This window comes from Heptranchias perlo, chromosome 39 (assembly GCF_035084215.1).
Source record: "Heptranchias perlo isolate sHepPer1 chromosome 39, sHepPer1.hap1, whole genome shotgun sequence".
Lineage (NCBI taxonomy): Eukaryota > Metazoa > Chordata > Chondrichthyes > Hexanchiformes > Hexanchidae > Heptranchias > Heptranchias perlo.
The window spans coordinates 1,863,115-1,877,248 of NC_090363.1; the positions used below are offsets into that span (position 1 = coordinate 1,863,115).

At 44.6% G+C, this 14,134-nt stretch overlaps 2 protein-coding genes across 4 annotated transcripts in view; one reads left to right on the forward strand and one right to left on the reverse strand.

Moving 5' to 3' along the window:
• Positions 1-463: 463 nt before the first annotated feature.
• On the reverse strand, positions 464-8,223 carry gpank1 (G patch domain and ankyrin repeats 1). Of its 3 annotated transcripts, none has more exons than XM_067973828.1 (3): positions 8,140-8,223; positions 3,503-4,155; positions 464-1,197 (listed from the first exon to the last, which is right to left on the reverse strand). In XM_067973828.1, exons 2-3 carry the CDS (start codon positions 4,078-4,080, stop codon positions 744-746), a joined length of 1,032 nt encoding a protein of 343 aa, XP_067829929.1. In that variant the 5' UTR covers positions 4,081-4,155; positions 8,140-8,223; the 3' UTR covers positions 464-743. The 3 variants fall into 3 exon arrangements, with proteins under 3 accessions (XP_067829929.1, XP_067829930.1, XP_067829931.1); XM_067973829.1 differs by having other exon boundaries at positions 3,503-4,158; positions 8,140-8,195; XM_067973830.1 differs by lacking the exon at positions 8,140-8,223 and adding an exon at positions 8,067-8,132.
• A 194-nt stretch (positions 8,224-8,417) lies between these two features.
• The window catches only part of vps52 (VPS52 subunit of GARP complex), a 31,170-nt gene continuing 25,453 nt past the window's right edge, over positions 8,418-14,134 (forward strand). Inside the window, exons 1-4 of the mRNA XM_067973832.1 lie at positions 8,418-8,522; positions 11,010-11,097; positions 12,270-12,322; positions 13,823-13,898. Of these exons, the coding sequence (XP_067829933.1) occupies positions 8,439-8,522; positions 11,010-11,097; positions 12,270-12,322; positions 13,823-13,898 (301 nt within the window). The 5' untranslated portion in view covers positions 8,418-8,438. The remainder of the gene's footprint in view (positions 8,523-11,009; positions 11,098-12,269; positions 12,323-13,822; positions 13,899-14,134) is intronic.

Consider the following 14,134-nt stretch of genomic DNA (forward strand, 5'->3'; position numbering starts at 1 on the left):
CGCTCCTCCAATTTTGGCCTCTTGCGCATCCCCAATTTTAAAATACTCCACCATTAGCGGCCGTGCTTTCAGCTGCCTAGGCCCTAAGCTCTGGCATTCCCTCCCTAAACCTCTCCTCCTTTAAGACGCTCCTTAAAACCTACCTCTTTGACCAAGTTTTTGGCCACCTGTCCTAATATTTCCTTCTGTGGCTCAGCATCAAATTGCATTTGATAATCGCTCCTGTGACGTGCCTTGGGACGTTTCACTATGTTAAAGGTGCCATAACAAATGCAAGTTGTTGTAACTAACAATCTGATCATTTTTCTTGGTAGTATTTTTATGCACTTTAATTTCTGTGAAATATAGTGACCACATTCTTCGCACAGCAAGATCCCACAAACAGTAATGAAGAGAATGGCCAGTTAACTGGAGTGTTTGATTAAAGAAGAACATTAACCCAGGAAATAGGAGAACTCCCTGCTTTTCTTCAAAAAGTGCCACAGGACCTTTTAATATCCACTGACAGACCAGGCCTTGGTTTAACATTTCAGCCAAAGGACAGCATCACCAAAAGAGGAGCACTCCCTCACAACCGCACTGCAGTATCAGCCTGGAATATGACCTTCTGATTCAGAGATGAGAATGCACAGAGCCAAGCTGACACAAACCAACAGGAGGGCACACAACCACATCAGTCAACACCAAATACTTTTCAATGATCATGAAGCACTTTTTAAATTGACATAGCTTAAAATCAGTTCTTAAAGGTTCATGTAGATCCTCAGATCTTTCTCCCATGCTTTCTCCTTTGCCTCTCTCCTGCGTTCCTCCCTTCTGCTGACTGTAGCAACCCTCTGCACTCGACTGACGGGATTTTTCGGTCGCTTCACTGCGTCGGAATCATTGGCATTAAAGTGGGTGACTTTTGGCTTCGAACCCCTCTGGAATCCTAGGCCCCTCTGATCCCTCTTCAGCACAGTCTTTACTGGAAACTTTTGCCCCTTCCCGTCGGGTCCGAGACCAGTCTCCTTGTTCCAACCTTCCTTCAACATCATTTTGAAGCCAACGTTGCTTTCTGGAATGAAATAATACGTGGGAGCCGGCTTATCGCTCTTATTGAAGAGATGTAATGTTGACCTCTCGTGCTGTTCAATGCTGTCTTCCTGGTATTCCACTTCACAAACCTGACAGTATTTCTTCTGTAGTGGCCTCTCCCTGCAAGTGTAAGGGCAGTCCACTTTTATTTCAAAATTCCGTGGAGTGAACAGTGTCCACTTTGTAGACAAGACAAAGCTGCATTTTATATTACAACCCTGCAGATAAGGGAGCCTTGCCTCGGGCTACATTGTAATGTAAAGAAGGTTGTTTCCGCACCTTGAGGGGCACGGTGCTGTGTACAGCTAGTGGACGCTGGCCGCCATAGGCCTACAATCTTCTGCCTGTGGGCAGGTTGAGCAATCACATACCCGCATGGTCAGAGGACTCTGCCTGTCCCATGCAGGCCAGGAACGTACTTTCTTTCCCCAACGCTGGCTCCAGATCAAGGACATGTATGTTTTTGTAAGCTTGTGCACATACTGCTGTTCCCATGAGATTTCACCCTATACTGGTGATTCCAAATTATCAGGAGCTAAAAGCACATTGTGGAATCACTTCAAGCAAAACTCAGTATACATACGGTATTAAAGAGTTGGAATAATCAGATTTTAACTTCTGTACACATTGAGAATGCTAACAGCAATATGCCACCTTTAACAAAGTCGTATTCTGTAAAGATAGTCATGCCCCATTAATTTTTATATACTTACTATATCCATCAGTTTGACCACTTTACACGAGAATCTTCCAATAAATATCTAGATGACACAGTTCCACAAGTCATACAGACCTCCAGTAATCTGTCCGAGTAGCCACTCTTCAAGTGTGAGCCTGGACACAGTAGTGTTACAGGAAGCTGCAGCGTGACCACCATCTGCCTAATTACCGTTTCAGCATCAGCACAGAAGCAATGTCAGGGCACTGCGTTACACTGGAACTTCCTAATATGAGGGGTTGCTGGTCTCAGCTGCCATTCGGGGAGGGTGCCAGACACCAGGGGAAATCAGACGGAGATTCACTGCAGCTAATCTTTAGCACGCTCTGCTGGACAGTGTCGAGATTTGCGGTCTCTGAATAGCGGGTTGACATGGAGTGGGGTACTGGTGTCGGATGGGAGCAGAGTGGACTCCCCATTGTAGCCCCGGCGAGCAGGAAATCAGCCTCTGAAGACTGGGTTGGCATCCAGTGAGCTACTCGCATCCAATGGGAGTGGAGTGGCAACCCACCCCCACAGTCACAACTAGCTGGCAGCCCCAGTCAGGATGATGACCTGCCCGCATTAAAAGAAGTCTATTACAGAAACAACCCACAGCATGATGTGAAAGCAGTGGAAGAAACGGGTTGCCTCATGTGTTGCCAGGCACGGAAGAGAAGACTCTTTAGCACATCCTATCATCTTGTTTTATACAGCACATTATAAAGAATTACAAAGAAAGTACAGCACAGAAGCAGGACATTCAGCCCAACTGGTCTGTGCCGGTGTTTATGCTCCACACAAGTCTCCTCCCACCCTAGCAACATATCCTTCTATTCCTTTCTCCCTCACGTGTTTATCCAGCTTCCCCTTAAATGTATCTACACTATTCACCTCAACCATTCCTTGTGGTAGAGAGTTCCACATTCTCACCACTCTCTGGGTAAAGAAATTTCTCCTGAATTCCCTATTGGATTTATTAGTGACTATCTTATATTTATGGCCCGTAGTTTTGGTCTCCCCCTCAAGTGGAAACATCTTCCCTATGTCAACCCTATCAAACCTTTTCATAATCTTAAAGACCTCTTTCTGGAGAAAAGAGCCCCAGCCTGTTCAATCTTTCCTGATGGGTATAACCTCTCATTTCTGGTATCATCCTAATAAATCTTTTTTGCAGCTTCTCCAGTGCCTCTACATCCTTTTTATAGTGTGGAGACCAGAACTGTTGGTAGAAACTTGCCTCCCATTGTGCAAAATGATTGTGAACTTTCTGCTTTTGCTATGTGAATCCACCAAGTCAGACACCATTTCCTGATGGTAACTGTAAGTATTTATAAAGAAGCACCTGTCTCACCATGTCTAGTACTTATTTCTAGTTTCGATTTTTTGAAAACTTATTTTATGGAGGCTGGGCTGTGGATGAAACCACAATTTCTGTGGCACTTCTGGAGCCTGGAGTATTATTTTTGTGCTCAGACTTGTGTTCTCTCTCCCTGCTTGTTGTTGAATACTCAGTTGGGCAACAGGGAGGGAGAAGAACCAGCAGGGATGTCCCCTTGCACGTGGGGCCACCTTCAGGAGAGGAGCAGGGGGGAAATAAAGGTAAAAGAAATAAGTCTCACCCAACTTTTGGGAAATCACAGACACTAGTTTATATCCTACCCCACGGTGGCATCTTGTACTGGGACACACAGCGAGCTGGCCCACCAATTTGCTTTAAACCCATACCTCTGCTCTTGCTGTACTTCCTGTTGAGTATGAAATTCTTCAAGAACTGTGACAATCTCTGCATGACCGGCTTGTCTGGCCAAATCCAATGCATCCCGACCTGTGGAATCGCATACTCCAATCCATGCGGCCCCACGGTTCAGTAAGTATCGCACCACCTCTGCCTGACCACTATATGCTGCACACATCATAGCAGTCCAGTAATAACTGTCCCGGAAATTTATATCACACGTTACTGTCTCCACCAGCCTCCGAAGAGTTTTCAGGTCCCCATTTTGAGCACACTTCAGCATCAGATGTCCATTCCTCTCTGCTGCGGCCGGCAAGCTCCTTGCATTTTGTTGCTCATTGGCACTCTCATTCCTCGCCTTCCACCGTACAACTTTACGTTTTCGAACTGAACTTGCACCTGCCTCACTACTTGATGCAAGAAGGCTCTCGTAGAAATTCTTCACCTCCTCTCCGTTCAAAGCTCCATTTCCGCAACTGGACGAGCGAGATTTCCGACGTTCACCATTTTCCCAGGTGTCGGCTTTATCTGTGGCCCGGGTAAAAGTGATGAGATGCAGGTGATTCATTACATACAATGTTCTTGGGCTACAGTTCTGTGAAATATTAATTCACTTTTCGGTTTCCATGGCTTGCCAAAGATGCTACTTGCATAAAGGAAAACAAAAAGTTAGGAATAAGTGGTCATTTGTTTTCAAATTACAAAAAAGTGATAAGTAGCAAAATCATTTGGGATTTTATTTTTACATAACTAAGAACGCAAACATTATTACAGAATTAAAAGGCAGTTGCTTTGCTACACTTGGGCACACTTCCCTACCACCAGTTCGAAGGGCACCAGAGCCCTGGGAGCTGGTCACCAACTCACTCTCTCCACTTAGCAACAACATACACCATTGAAACCATTTTTCTTTCTCCGCTATCCACGAGTATGTCAAAGAGGCAGAGCGACAATTTTGTGAAAACTATGAGGCAATGTAACTATACATAAAGGCGGCAGTTACAGCCCATGGAGAAAGAATTAGGGCGGGGGGGGGAAATATTTTGACTATCATACACAACACAGATTGCAGACCCAGTACGTGTCACATATTTAAAGTGATACAGCCATTTTGATTTAGAAATGTATTCCATGATATGTCACTCCTAAAAAAAATACAGCTCCACAAATTTATAACTACATCAATATAGAATTTTAACATAAAAGTGGTCCAGGAAGATAACAGAAATAACAATTGGTGGAGGAAGGTGACCGAAGAGTTAAGCATTGAGGAGGTTTGCAAAGTGCTAATATTTTTATCATGTTGACAATTTTGGATAAGGGGAATAAAAATGTTAGTAGCAAAACAGATACAGGATTCGTAGCAGACCGTCCACCCTGAGGAAAGTTTTAAAGAACATAAGAACATAAGAAATTGGAGCAGGAGTAGGCCAATCGGCCCCTCGAGCCTGCTCCGCCATTCAATAAGATCATGGCTGATCTGATCCCAACCACAAATCTAAAGAACACAATAAGTCGGAGCAGGACCCGGCCACATAGCCCCTGGGCCCTCTCCGCCACCCACAGGGCATTGACCGATCCGAACTCAGCTTCATGTCCAATTTCCTGCCCGCTCCCCATAACCCCTAATTCCCTTTACTTCTAGGAAACTGTCTATTTCTGTTTTAAATTTATCTAATGATGTAGCTTCCACAGCTTCCTGGGGCAGCAAATTCCACAGACCTACCACCCTCTGAGTGAAGAAGTTTCTCCTCATCTCAGTTTTGAAAGAGCAGCCCCTTATTCTAAGATTATGCCCCCTAGTTCTAGTTTCACCCATCTTTGGGAACATCCTTACTGCATCCACCCGATCAAGACCCTTCACAATCTTATATGTTTCAATAAGATCGCCTCTCATTCTTCTGAACTCCAATGAGTAGAGTCCCAATCTACTCAACCTCTCCTCATATGTCCGCCCCCTCATCCCCGGGATTAACCGAGTGAACCTTCTTTGTACTGCCTCGAGAGCAAGTATGTCTTTTCTTAAGTATGGAGACCAAAACTGTATGCAGTATTCCAGGTGCGGTCTCACCAATACCTTATATAACTGCAGCAATACCTCCTTGTTTTTATATTCTATCCCCCTAGCAATAAAAGCCAACATTCCGTTGGCTTTCTTGATCACCTGCTGCACCTGCATACCAACTTTTTGATTTTCTTGCACTAGGACCCCCAGATCCCTTTGTACTGCAGTACTTTCCAGTCTCTCGCCATTAAGAAAATAACTTGCTCTCTGATTTTTCCTGCCAAAGTGCATAACCTCACATTTTCCAATATTATATTGCATCTGCCAAATCTCCGCCCACTCACCCAGCCTGTCTATATCCCCTTGCAGGTTTTTTATGTCCTCCTCACTCTCTACTTTCCCTCCCATCTTTGTATCATCTGCAAATTTTGATATGTTGCACTCGGTCCCCTCCTCCAAATCGTTAATATAGATTGTAAAGAGTTGGGGACCCAGCACCGACCCCTGTGGAACACCACTGGTTACTGGTTGCCAGTCCGAAAATGAACCATTTATCCCAACTCTCTGCTTCCTGTTCGATAACCAATCCTCCACCCATGCCAGAATATTACCCCCAATCCCGTGACTTTTTATCTTAAGTAATAATCTTTTATGTGGCACCTTGTCGAATGCCTTCTGGAAGTCTAAATACACTATGTCCACTGGTTCCCCTTTATCCACCCTATACGTTATATCCTCGAAGAACTCAAGCAAATTTGTCAGACATGACTTCCCCTTCATAAAGCCATGCTGACTTTGTCCTATTAAATTATGCTTATCTAAATGTTCCGTTACTGTCTCCTTAATAATAGACTCCAAAATTTTACCCACCACAGATGTTAAGCTAACTGGCCTATAATTTCCAGCCTTCTGCCTACTACCCTTTTTAAATAACGGTGTTACATTAGCAGTTTTCCAATCTGCCGGGACCTCTCCTGAGTCCAGGGAATTTTGGAAAACTATCACCAAAGCATCCACAATCCCTACTGCCACTTCCCTCAAGACCCTAGGATGGAAGCCATCAGGTCCAGGGGATTTATCCGCCTTGAGTCCCATTATTTTACTGAGTACCATCTCCTGAGTGATTTTAATCGTATTTAGCTCCTCCCCCCCGAGAGTCCCCTGTTTGTCCAGTGTTGGGATATTCTTAGTAAACAATGAAAACTCAGCCAAGTCCTTTTAAAAGGTAGCTGAACTTCTGAGGATTCAAGGGCTATTTTAGCAACCCAGTCATGAACTCCTCATTTATACTGAAGAAAGAACAAACTTGACATCTTTCACACCCTTAGTGTGTCCCAAAGCACTTTACAGCCAATGAGTTATTTTTGAAGTGCAGTTACTGTTGCGGAACCATAGAAAAGATACAGCACAGAAGGGGGCCATTTGGCCCATCGTGTCCACGCCGGCTCGAGGAACAACGAGGTGCCCATTCTAATCCTACCTTCCAGCACCCGGTCTGTAGCCCTGCAGCTTACAGCACTTTAGGTGCAGGTCCAGGTACTTTTTAAAAAGAGTTGAAGGTCCCTGCCTCTACCACCAATTCGGGCAGCGAATTCCATACACCCACCACACTCTGGGTAAAAAAAGGTTTTTCCTCATGTCCCCTCTAATCCTTCCGCCAATCAGCTTAAATCTATGTCCTCTAGTTCTTGAACTCTCCGTTAAGGGAAACAGGTACTTCCTGTCTACTCTATCTGGGTCCCTCATAATTTTGTACACCTCAATCAAGTCTTGTTTGGTGGGTCAATGCAGCAGCCAATCTCTGCACAGTAAAGTCTCACAAACAACATTGTTTGTGGAGATAAATATCGGCCAGAACACCGGGGAGAACTCCCCTGCTCTTCTTTGTAGTGCCGTGGGATCTCTTACATCCACCCGTGAAGGCTTAACGTCTCAATCAAAAGACGGCATTTCTGACAGTGACATGTCAGTCTAGTATTATGGGCTCGAGTCTCTGGAATTGGGACTTGAACCCACAGCCTTCTGATTTCAGGGTTGGGGGGTGGGGGGGAAAGGAAAGACAGTCAAACTAACATGAAATACATAGGAACATGAGAAGGCCATTTAGGCCCTCGAGCCTGTTCCGCCATTCAATGAGATCATGTGACTAAACTCTGTATACCTGTGCATAGCCCCATATCCCTCAATACCTTTGATTAACAAAAAACTATCAATCTCAGATTTAAAATGAACAATTGAGCTAGCATCAACTGCCAATTGCAGAAGAGAATTCCAACTTCTACCACCCTTCGTGGAAGTCAAGTGTAAGTCCTGGCTCTAATTTTAACCCTATATCCACTTGTCCTAGACTCCCCAACCAGCGGAAATAGTTCCTCTCTATCTTAACTCATCAATTCCCCTTAATATCTTGAAAACTTCGATCAAATCACCCCTTAATCTTCTAAATTCCAGGGAATACCACCCTAGTTTTGTGTAATCAAACCCATACAGTAATAAGCTTTTTGTGCATGACTTAAAAGAGACTTAGGAATGCAGCTGAATTGAAAGACCTGAAAATTGAAAGATTGAAGCCCCTTTCCTGCGGAAATCTGCGAACTAATGAAGCTTTTCTAGTTTAATTACTTGTTCACTGAAGCCGCTGCTCAGACGCAGCTCCCCGCCACAGCCGCCATCTTCTTTCTCTGACCTACGTCAGCGAACGCCAAGGACGCTGGGAGTTGTAGTTCTCTTTTATAACAGCGGGTGTTTTGTGTGTTTTCTTTTTAAAAATCCATTTAACCCACACGCAAGTTAAAGACAATCGATGGCTCAGGACAGGTTAGGGGTTTTTTTCTGCTCTTTTCTTTTTGTTTTAGTTTCGTTGAACTTTGTTGTTGTTGTTGTTGAGGTGAAAGGTCGCGAGTGGCCCGGCTGTTGTCGCCATGGCGGCCGTTGTTGTTAGCGGCTCAGGCTCGGCGGCCGAGCGTAGGGAGGCGGCCATCAGCCTCATCTATAGCGCCGAGGAGGTGAGAGGGAAAGGGAGAGGGGGGGGGGAGGAGAAAAAAGAATTGGGCCAACGCGTAGAGGTGGGGGGAGCGCCCGTGCCACCCCCCCCCGGCCCCCTGGCCTAGTTTGTGGAGATGCAGCCACTTTCCTGCTCACACTGGCCAGGGTGTCACACTGTCACTCATGCACTCACTCACTCACTCACTCCCTCCCTCCCCCCCCCCCCTTTTCGGTGTCAATTTGCGCACAGCAAGATCCCACAAACAGGCAGTGAGATAATGACCCAGTTAATGGGTTGTTGGCGGAGGGAGGAATGCTGGCCCAGCACCTTGGGGGGTGTGGGGAAACTCCCTCTGCTCTAGTTTTTTTTGGGGGTTAAAAAATGCAGCGGGATCTTTCAATGTTCGCCCCCCCCCCCCCCACTCCAAAAAAGCAGAGAGCAGGACCCAGGCTAGCTTTATTGGTGTGAACCCCAAACCCGAGTCTGTTCTCTGCGCAGATGCTGACTGACTCCCACCGTTTGTTTCTGTTTGCATATGGTATGTTGGACTTTATTGCAAGGGGGTTGGAGTACAAGAGTAAGGAGGTCTTGCTACAATTGTACAGGGCTTTGGTGAGACCTCACCTGGAGTACTGTGTACAGTTTTGGTCTCCTTACCTACGGAAGGATACTCTTGCCTTAGAGGCGGTGCAACGAAGGTTCACTAGATTGATTCCTGGGATGAGAGGGTTGTCTTATGAAAGGAAAAAATTTGCAAGGCTGTGGGGGAGTGGGACTAGCTGGATTGCTCTTCGTAGAGCCGGCATGGACTCGATGGGCGGAATGGCCGCCTTCCGTGCTGTAACCTTTCTATGATTCTATGATGAGAGATTGAGCAGAATGGGCTTATATTCTTTGGAGATTAGAAGAATGAGAGGTGATCTCATTGAAACATATAAGACACTCAGAGGGCTTGACAGGGTAGATGCTGAGAGGTTGTTTCCCCTGGCTGGAGAGTCTAGAACTAGGGGTCATAGTCTCAGGATAAGGGATCGGCCATTCAAGACTGAGATGAGGAGGAATTTCTTCACTCAAAGGGGTGATGAATCTTTGGAATTCTCTACCCCAGAGGGCTGTGGATGCTCAGTCATTGAGTATATTCAAGGTTGAAAGCGATAGATTTTTGGACTGTTAAGGGAAACAAGGGATGCGGGGATCGGGCGGGAAAGTGGAGTTGAGGTCGAAGATCAGCCATGATCTGACTGAATGGAGGAGCAGGCTCGAGGGGCCGTATGGCCTACTCCTGCTCCTATTTCTTATGTTTGTTTCCAATTTGTGAGCATCGGTAGTAACTTTTTCTTTTAGCTTTATTTATATTTGTTCTCAGGCTGTGGACAATACTGGCAAGACTGCATTTATATAAATAACTTGTGGTTATATAGCACCTTTCATGACCTCAGGATGTCCCAATGCGTTTTACAGCCAATGAAGTACTTTTTTAAGCGTAGTCACTTTTGTAATGTAAGAAACGTGGCGGCCAATTTGCACACAGCAAGGTCCCACAAACAGCAACGAGCTAAATGACCAGATAATCTGACTTGTAGTGATGGTTGAGGGATAAATGTTGACCAGGACATCAAGAGAACTCCCCTGCTTCTTTTCCAATAGTGCTACGGGATCTTTTACATCCATCTGAGAGGGCAGATGGGGCCTCGGTTTAACGACTCATTCAAAAGTCGGCACCTCTGACAGTGCAGCACTCCCTCAATACCGCACTGGAGTGTCGGCATAGATTATGTGAACAAGTCTCTGGAGTGCGGCTTGAACCCACCCTACTGCCTTTCAGATATGATATTAAACCAAGACTCTCTCTGCTTGGTCAGTTGGACATAAAAGATCCTATGGTACTTTTTCAAAGAAGAGGATGAGCACTACCAGTGTCCTGCCCAATATTCATCCTTCAAACCAACACCACCAAAACAGATTAATTAACTGATCATTATTTCATTGCTATCTGTGGGATTTGCTGTGCACAAAATGACTGCCACATTGGCCTAAAATATAACTAGTAAGCACACTTCAAAAGTTATCTGTGAAGCACTTTGGGACATCTTGAGGCCCTGAAAGATTCTATGTAAATGCAATTTTGTTATTTCTCTCCAGTGCCCACCAGGAACTGGATTGAGGCTGTCCAAACTCATTTCACATAGGACCTTTATAGCCAGAGGACACTTTCATCTCGTAAGCCTGGGATGAATTTAGACCCTGGTGCCTGAGGTGAAAGGCCAGTGGCTAACCCACTACATCACACCGTTCTCCTCAGAAGTATACTTTCTTTAAAAAAAAGTCCTCCCGGTGTTGTCCAATATAGAATGCATTTAATTTTCACTGAAGAGATCGGTTTCAGGAAGCTGCAGTTTGTGTACTTGATCTCTTCTGTCCCTTTAACACAATAATTGAGGTGTCTAAATATTTGAATTGTTGCTGGGCTAAACAAAACAATGTCTCTGTATTTCTTTCTGTGCAGGGGAAAGGTGACCAGGATGAGGTGCCTGAGCTGAACTTGGGTGAACTGGACATAACGTCTGATGAATTTATCCTGGATGAAGTGGACAGTGAGCATTATGTTTATCGAACCTGACTCTTGATGAGGATGGCTGATACATTTGATAATAGAATTAAGTAGTTTTGTTTTAAAAGCCAGTAAACAACTTTCTAATACCATTGTTGATTAGGATCATGTCTACTGTCGATGGAAGTGCAAGTCATAGAATTGGTACAGCGTAGAAGGAAACCATTCGGCCTATTGAGCCCGTGCCGGCTCTTAGTAAGAGCAATCTAGTTAGTCCCACTCCCCCGCTCTTTCCCCGTAGCCGTGCAAATATTTTCCCTTCAAGTATTTATCCAATTCCTTTTTGAAAGCCACGATTGAATCTGCTTCCACCACCCTTTCAGGCAGCGCATTCCAGATCAGAACAACTCGCTGCGTAAAAAAGATTTTCCTCATGTCGCCTTTGGTACTTTTGCCAATCACCTTAAATCTGTGTCCTCTGGTTCTCGACCCTTCCACCAATGGGAACCGTTTCTCTTTATTTACTTTATCTAAACCCTTCATGATTGTGAACATTTCTATTAAGTCTGGCACTGTGGGGAATATAAAGATGTTTGATAGGTCTGAGGGCATCATAGACTAGCAGGACCTAGAGCCCCATTTCCTCCCTCCCCCTCCTCCTCCTCCCTCCCCACCGTGCCAATGTTTCAATTGTTTACTGGTCTGAGCCACTTTGTTGTGTGGAAGCATAGAGTGCAGGCCAGTCAATGAACAGGAGGAAGTCTCAGCACCACTTTTAAAGCAGCATTGTCAGATGCCCGGTGTAGGTCTGCAGCTGTCCTCTCTGGGAGGTGCATGGCGCTGCAAGAGGGGAGAACAAAATATCTTTTGTGACAAAGAGCTGGCACAGACGAGACCGCTGAATGACCTCCTTCTACAGTTCTGTTCCAGTTCCAACTTGTAGCATAAAAATCATCTGTTACGAGAGCTAACAATTTATTTCAGTTTTCCTACATGTTTCCTCAATAAAACAAGTTTATCAATAAATTCTATTAGTATAGAACATTCATCCTGTAAATAATAAATCTCCTTTTAAGTGAATGTTTTCCTTCTACCAATACTGACCCTGGAGACCAGCTATAGCAAAGTGAAAACCATCTTAAATTTGTGGGGCATTAAACTTTCCTTAAAGCTGTTAATGTAGTATATATTTTAACGTTAGTTTTTGTGTTGCAGCACATATTCAAGCCAACCTCGAGGATGAACTGGTGAAGGAGGCATTAAAAACTGTAAGTTTACATCTGTTGGAAATAGCTGGTGATCGCCGAGGGAAGGTCTGTGCTGTTTGCAAAACCAAAGGCACATGTATTAAGAACACATTTATAATTTTTAAGTAAATAGCAAACAGCCGAAATTTACCAACAAGATACTATCCCTAGAGCTAAGTAAAATTTGCCGGAACAGCACATAGGTCGAAGGACAGCCATGATCTGATTGAATGGCAGAGCAGGCTCGAGGGACCCTATGGCCTACTCCTGTGGCCTATTTCTTATGTTCTTACAAGGCCTGCAATTTGGATTTCTATTTTACGGTGAAAATTGGGCACCAAGTTGTCCATGCAGTCACTGCATTGCTGGAAAGGACTGACTGGATGTGAGTGAATATTACAATAGTATTAATGGAGAGGAATAGTATTAAGGAGCCAGGGACTGGAGCGTGTTTATTTTCAGGAAATACTGTAGCTGTGAAAGGATGATTCCATCGGGTACAGAAGTTGAAACGAATGTTCGTGGCAGGGAGATAACTATCAATGTGCACCTGCTGCACAAGGAGTGTCTGCTCTGAGCTTGAACTTCTCAGTGGGCTGGAATTACACTCAAATGTTGATGTTTCAATTGGAAAATAAAAGCAAAAAGAATTTATATTTTCTCTTGAGGTTGCCCTCCTCTTCGTACTTTCTGTACCATTCTTCAATCCCAAGAGATGCCCAGCTGTGTTCTATTCTCCTATTTCTGGTGGCTGTTCGGGGGCGAATTGCTCCTGGGATATTTCTCTTTTGAACACTTTTTTTCTTTCTACTCTCCCTCTTGGGAAATACCTTGGTACCCCCCCCCCCCCCCAACCACAGGGCACATTCCCAAAATGGGTCCACCTGTGTGTTAATTATGGTCAGAAACCTGTTCATTGTAACAGTGTGGGTCAAGGAATTAATGCACTAAGGTGCTGTGCCACTGGGCTGTGTAGAGAGAGGCAAGGTTGCCCCAAATGCTTTAATATATACACCCGTCAATGGTGGGAGAGCAGGAGAGGCTGACTGCATCCAACGTTCCTGCTTCCTGTTGGTTTACCTTGGTGCATAGCCATACGGAACGTGGTATCACCACCAGGAAAACGGCTTTACTGTGGTGTGGCCATATTCCCAACTGCCTTCTGCTGTTAAACAGCAGCCAATCCAGGATCCATAAAATACGTTTTGAGAAAGAGACAACATTGGCTGCAGACGTATGGCCGGAAACAAGCAGTCCGGGTGCTCACCTGCTGCGTCTGGATTCCACTGTTTTAAATGAGCGATTTCAGCAGTGTTATTTGTGACAAACTTTTAATATAACTTATGTTATTAAACTCCCAAGTGATTGTACGAGGTATTGCACCAAAGTGTCAGTTAGGACAGAAACTCATGTATTTTTAACTTCAGGGATTTACATACACTATTTAAGTAGTTTATTTTCAGTATTTTCCACTGTGGCTAGTTGAAAGCAATTTGAATTTGAAAATCTCTTTCTCCACAGGGTGTGGATCTGAGGCATTATTCCAAACAGGTGGAGACGGAGTTGCAGCACATTGAACATGCCTCCATTAAGGACTGTATCCTTTCAGATTAAAGATCTCCTCTCTTTCCCCCCACTCCACAATACACCTCTTTGAAGGGGAAGAGAATTTTAGGGAATGTTGTTTTAAGTTGCCCCGCCAACATTGATTAAATAGTTTTTTATATATGTAAATAAATCAACATTATTTTGCTCGTCGATGCACTGCTGACATCAGTAAAAGGGAGGAGTAGGTTGTGTGCTAAAATGGCTGTGTTCATTTAAATTGGGAGT